The sequence below is a fragment of the Phoenix dactylifera genome, unplaced genomic scaffold (genome assembly GCF_009389715.1).
Source record: "Phoenix dactylifera cultivar Barhee BC4 unplaced genomic scaffold, palm_55x_up_171113_PBpolish2nd_filt_p 000007F, whole genome shotgun sequence".
NCBI lineage: Eukaryota > Viridiplantae > Streptophyta > Magnoliopsida > Arecales > Arecaceae > Phoenix > Phoenix dactylifera.
Window position 1 is genome coordinate 3085767 of NW_024067666.1, and position 6148 is coordinate 3091914.

The 6148-nt window shown below is 41.7% G+C and overlaps 1 protein-coding gene across 1 annotated transcript; it reads left to right on the top strand.

Moving 5' to 3' along the window:
* Window positions 1–2029: 2029 nt before the first annotated feature.
* LOC103704447 (mavicyanin-like) lies at window positions 2030–2973 on the top strand. The gene is made up of 2 exons (XM_039115758.1): window positions 2030–2344; window positions 2444–2973. Exons 1-2 carry the CDS (start codon window positions 2155–2157, stop codon window positions 2770–2772), a joined length of 519 nt encoding a protein of 172 aa, XP_038971686.1. The 5' UTR covers window positions 2030–2154; the 3' UTR covers window positions 2773–2973.
* The last annotated feature ends 3175 nt before the right edge of the window (window positions 2974–6148 follow it).

A 6148-nucleotide genomic window follows, 5' to 3' on the forward strand; every position in this document is an offset into this window, starting at 1 on the left:
GTTAAACTATTTAACAAGCTGAACAATCTCCTAAGTGTTTGAAGGATCTTTATATCTTAAGTGTGCAACTATATAATTTAGTTTTCTTCTAACAAGATAGATCAACGTCTCTCAACATGCGGCACCAATGTTGCGAGTTTATTCCAAAGTTCTAAATAAGGATCAAACAGCTTCTCTAACTAGAAATAATGTTTCCAGTTGAAGAAAGTTTGTAAGATTTTCTTAAAAAAATAATAAATAGAACTTGATTTTTTTAAAAAAATTCAAGCCATTCCTCAACTTCAAACCACCGAAAGCTCCCACTTTAAAGAATGCTTTTGATTTTTTTTTTTAGTGATATTCTGTTCGATTTAATAACCCTCCTCTCTAGCAATTCAATGATTCGAATTTCACTCACAGGGTTGAATTTTTGCTGGAATTTTTTCTCTTGTTTTCTTGATTTCAAGGGACAGTCATGGGGCCAGAGGCAGCAGAGAACAGGGCGTCGACGAAGACGGTGAGCATTGCGGAATTGAGGTTGCAATTAATGGTGCTGGAGATGGAGACGGAGGAGGCAGGTGAACCACCTCAAGTGGAAGGTCGAGTAGGAGCTCCCTCTCATCTCCTCGCTCCTCATCTGCAACTAAAACAAGGACTTCTCGGTGTAAGCATCTCTCTTTCCCTCTCTCTCTCCCCCGCCCTTCCACCCTCTCTCTTTCTCTTTCTCTTTCTCTCTCCCCCTTCCCTCCTCCCTCTTTCTTTCTAGCTCTCTCCTCTCCTTTATCTCTCTTCAGCTCTTTCATTTTGATACCTCCTGAAATGGTACGAATCGGATCTGCATCGTATACTGAATTGGTGGCTATCAGTATTGATAGGAGAAAAAAAAGAATCTTCCAGCCCATAATTAAAAGGCCGCCCAGTAAACGTCAACGACAATCAGCTGAATCTTCGCTTCGACACTTCGGCCCAGGATCAGCTCATCTTCGGGACTTCGCCAAAAACTTCATCTACTTTAAATATCCGCCGACTTCTTCGACCAAGTTCGGGATACCTCCAGACATTCGCCGATCCGCCATGACCAAACTCGGGGCGCCTACCCCAGCAGTACGCCCCGACCCTCGAGCTCGGGGCATTCCACCAAGCACGCCTCGGAACCCGGAAAGCTGAGCTACTCCCAGCACTTGCCAAGCCGACCTCGTCAAACGCATGACGCGACTACTTAATGAGCTCGGCCTCGCTAATAACCGCACCCCTGTACGGGCCTATGCTCATCTACGTGGCCATACTTCACAACACTCCATGTCATGTCTCAATAACCGGCCTTCAACAATCAGACGACACATTGACTTCTCCGACCCTACCCTACCGTGACTCCACCAGCTAGCCTAAGCTGCGCACCATCCAAACTCAGAGCCACGCCCCCTCATGATGAGGGCAGACAGTGCCTCTGCTACCTGGGCCACTCCACCGAGACTATAAATAGCTCGGTCAGGTAACTTCTAAGGAACTCTTGGGCTGGACCAAATTTACCCCACTCTAACTTGATCGTCGGAGGGGACTTACCGGAAACACCAGTGAGGCTTTGTGCAGGTCCGCAGCCGTCGCGCAGGAGGTGGCTCCCGTCTCATCTTTCCAACTACCGGCGGCTCCCTCGACTTCACCGACGTGGTCACCCTTAGGCCAAATTTGAACCACAACAAGTATAATCCCTAGTATTAGCTCGACAAACTTTACATCTAAGATAATATTAGCTCAGCAATTTAATATGTAATTGTACTTATGCATTAACATAAATACTTACATGAGCTGTACATCAATTTTTGATGATCCATATTACCATGTATTGTGGTCTATGTAAAAGGGGCCCAAACTGAAAATTTAAACCATCCGCTACCCATCATCAAAAACTTTACCAGCAAAAAAAAAAAGCCAACACATTTCCCGGGCCCACACAAGGTGCTCTCAAAATCAACCGGCAGCTCCCAGCCCTGCCCTTTGGGCCTTTCTACTAAAAAAGGTTAAAACTCACCCGCTCCCCCATGTGCCTCTGCTGGCCGCTCCCAGGCCCAGGGTTTGGTGAGTCCGTCAAAGAATTTAAAGCAGACGAGCGAGAGAGAGAGAGAGAGAGGCTTCTCTTACTGGATCTCCAGTAATCCCCAGGCCTCATCCCAGAGAATGGAAGCATCGCGGCGGCGAGTGGCGGCGGCGGCGGCGGCGACCCTCCTCCCTCTCTTCTTCCTCGCCTTCGCCACCGTCTCCGGCACCGACAGGTTCACGGTGGGCGACTCCAAGGGCTGGAACCCCGGCGTCAACTACACCGAATGGGAGAAGAAGCACCGCCCCTTCCACGTCGGCGACTGGCTCGGTATGATATCCCTCTCCATTCCCACCAGATCCAAAAGATATATGATCTCCGCTTCGTGATTCGCTTTTCTTTTTGTCTTTTTTTTTTTTTTGGTTGCAGTGTTCTACTACCAGTCCGGGCTGGCGGACGTGGTGCAGGTGGACGAGGTGGCGTACAACAAGTGCGACGCGTCCAGCCCCATCTCCAACTACAGCAAGGGAAGGAGCTACGCCTTCCAGCTCAACCACACCAAGCGCTACTACTTCATCTGTAGTTATGGCTACTGCTACCAGGGGATGAAGCTCGCCATCAAGGCCGAGCCCCTTCCCCCGCCTTCCCCTCCCCCGTCCCACAAACCCTCCGCCGCCCTCTCTCTCGTCCCCAGATCCGCTGCCGTCTCCGCCGTCGTGACTCTCGCCGTCTCCGCCGCTTTGCTTCGTTTCCTGTGAAAGGGAAGAAGACGTTTCCCACTCCACCCCCCTATCTCCCTCCTTTTCCTTTTCTTCTTTCCTTAGAATCTTTCGTTTTTTTTTATCTGCATTCGATGAATGTTGCTTGAGAGAGAGACTGAGAGCGAGAGGGTTCGTAGTTGTTGGTTTGTGATCTGAAGTTTGAATAGAAAGTGATGTTTTTTCTTTTGTTTTTCGTAATGCGAAGTGTAACTTGGGTTTCTTTCTCGGGCTTTGTGCCTAATTTCGAGGGGTAGCGTGCCGTTGGAGGAGGTGGGTGTAATAATAACTGCGTGCATTGGGTCGAGTGGACAGCCACGTTTTACGGAGCCTTGATCGCTAACCCGGGGCCCACCATGTGAGATTGACACGTGAGCAAGTTGGCTTCTTGTCTCTTTGTTTGGTTATCGTACAGGAATGGGATTTTACTCCGTCGTCATTTTAGAGGGTTAAAATGATGAACCCTTCGACGAAAAATTCTGAGATCAAGAATGGAGAATTCATCGCCGTCTGATTGGAATGGAGTTTTCCGTTGTAACGCCTGATGCTTTATTAGCCGTTTCCCCATCAAAAGGCCCAATTTTTCACGGCATCCGTGAAAAGAAACGGCTTGACTCAATGGTGGTAGCTTACCACGCATGTATCAACTTTATATTCTATTACTCTAAATTTTTTCTGCATTTAAAGATTTGTCCTATAATTTTTTTTTAAGAAAATTAGTTTGATCATTCTGTTTTAGAATTCAGATTAAAAAATTTGGACATGATTGTTATAAACATCATCCTCCTCAAAAAAGATATAATGTTGTAGATCTTGGAAAGTTACTTGATTGATAAAAAAAAAATAATCAATCAGCCATTTTAAAAATTTAGTGCATGATTCGATTTTTTAACAACTCTGTATGCCATGAGAGTCTTATTATTTTTTTGGATCATTTGCTTAAAATATCGTTTGATTTGTAGCAACAAGAAATTTTTTTTTTTCACGGCATCCATGGAAAGAAACAGTTGACTCAATTAATGGAGGTAGCTTACCACTCAAGTATCAACTTTATCTTCTATTATTCTATAAAATTTTTTCTGCATTTAAAGATACACCTTATAATTTTTTTTTAAAAATAGTTTGATCATTCTATATTCAGATAAAAAAATTTGGGCACGATTGTTATAAACATCACGTCGTAGATCGGAAAAAAAAAATTAATAGCACATGATTCGACCTTTTAACAATTCTATATGCAATGGCTAAAATATTTTACATCGAGTCAACTGGCTCTTTTGAATCATTTGCTTAAAATATTGCTTGATTAGTAGCAACAAGATAAATTTTTTTTTGGTTATATCAAATCAACGGATCAGAGAGTCTAGTTGCCACAGGATTATTTGCTCACAAGTATACAATTAACTGGTTGCCCTCGATTGTGCTTAACTACCAATAACATGTTCTAATGATGATTTGGAAGGTCCAAATTCACGCATCATGAGTCTTCATTCTCTCCTGGAAAATTAAAATCCATAATCTGCCCCTAAAAACTTATAAAAAAAAAACACAAATATGCACTCGCTCAACAACCATTTGTTGAAAATTTGAATCCATATTCTATAATAATTTCATCCACAATTTTCTGTTTGTTTATATTAACTCCAAGAAAAGATGAAGCATCCAATGGTGAATCAAATACAGAAAGGAATCTAAACTCGAGCAGACAATATGACAACTCTTTTTTTAAATGTTAGTATTGGAAAAGAAGGAGCAAACGTATGGTATATGAGGTATACTAGGAGTGCAGACAACAAAAACTTAGGAGTATTGGTGCATAGACGAAGACTCTGAGCAATATTGTTCAGGCTTTATCACATCCTGTCAAGGACTCAAGATAGACTCCCAAGACAAAGTTCAGCTAAGCTTCTCTACTGATCCAGATTTTGGCACTGTGTACTCTGTCACAGTCCCAGTCTGGCGTGTGAAGCCTGAGTATTGAGTACAAAGACCCTGGAGAAGCTTCTGAATCCATTGATGCCAAGTTTGATTTCTTCACTCCAAACAAGAAATGACTATGAGGCCTTTTTAGTTCCATTTTTTGGTTTTGAATCATATCCATGGAAAATTACTAAGTGAAACAATGTTTGATATTTCATGAGCTGTGGTAATCTGAAAACCTTTTGGAACCCCTAGGTTGTAAATATATTAGGAGTATGTAAGATAACCATGACAATTGGATGAAGGTTTTACTGTGATTGGATTGGTTTGCACCATGTGGATTTGATGGCTAAAGTAGAATGTCTTCTTGGTTTCATGTTAAGATGTAGTTGATTTTGTCGTTGGATTGGTATACATCACCTGCAGTGGGGCAGATTTATGCTTTTATGTGCAACCGAAGAAGAGGAACCAAATGTATGCTTAATTTGTAGATGCATGAATTCATTGCTTTATTGCTTCTAAGTGGGTTCCTAGGAATATGATGGGGACATCAAAGCCGTTCGTCCAGACGATCGCGCCATCAGATACTCGCGTTCGCACCGGAGATTGATTTCATTGTGGCTGGGAGATGATCATGAGCCACCAGATTGAGTCAGATCTAGATTGGATCCATTTGAGTTTAAGTCATTGTTATTTTATTGCATTATTTACTTTTATTTTAGTCAAGTCAATTTAGTCAGTTGTTTTGTTATTAGGCAAATCAATTGAGTCAAGTAATTAGATCGAGTGATTGGATCGATTTTGGTATGTAATCAATCGGTGGACTTAGTCAACGGATTGATGGTCCAATTTTGGTATGTCGTCAATTGATTAACTTAACTCGGTCATAATATAAGAGCACAAAGTTATAAGGGCTTATTTGGATATTCCTGCAGAAATTGGGCATGCTGTCTCGCCTAGTTGCAATCTTCTAATAACCCACTTAAATTTTAATCTAAATCTCAGCTTATGAGTTTGTTGTTCTATAAGAAAAATAAAGATCTATAGTGGTCTTGTTCGCCTTTCTATAGAATTCGAGCTATCGAGGTATTGGGTCGATATGTGCCATACCTAAATAGACTATCCGGTGCTCCAAGTTGTACATGTTTTTTAAATATAAAAAAGTATTGTGATGATTATGTGAAAACTGTCTTTAAATATAAAATAATAACTTGCATTTTTAAAAAAAGTTTTTGGACTTTTAACAATATACAAAAGAAATAGAAATATCAAAATCCAACGTATTTTGCTGGACTCTGGAGACATCCTCCGTTTCTCATGTTGTTGTAGATAAATAGATAAGTAAATAAATAGATTAATATTTAGAAATTTTAAAATTTAGGCAGACAGCTAAGATTGAACAAATACTCGTATCACCATGACACATTATAATATGGGGTGTGCGGTTGGATAACTC

Excerpts from the sequence above, each read along its gene's own strand:
- LOC103704447 (XM_039115758.1), top strand. The coding sequence starts at position 2,155 with ATGGAAGCATCGCGGCGGCGAGTGGCGGCGGCGGCGGCGGCGACCCTC. Across the intron at positions 2,345-2,443 it reads CCACGTCGGCGACTGGCTCG|TGTTCTACTACCAGTCCGGG; the intron begins GTATGATATCCC and ends TTTTGGTTGCAG.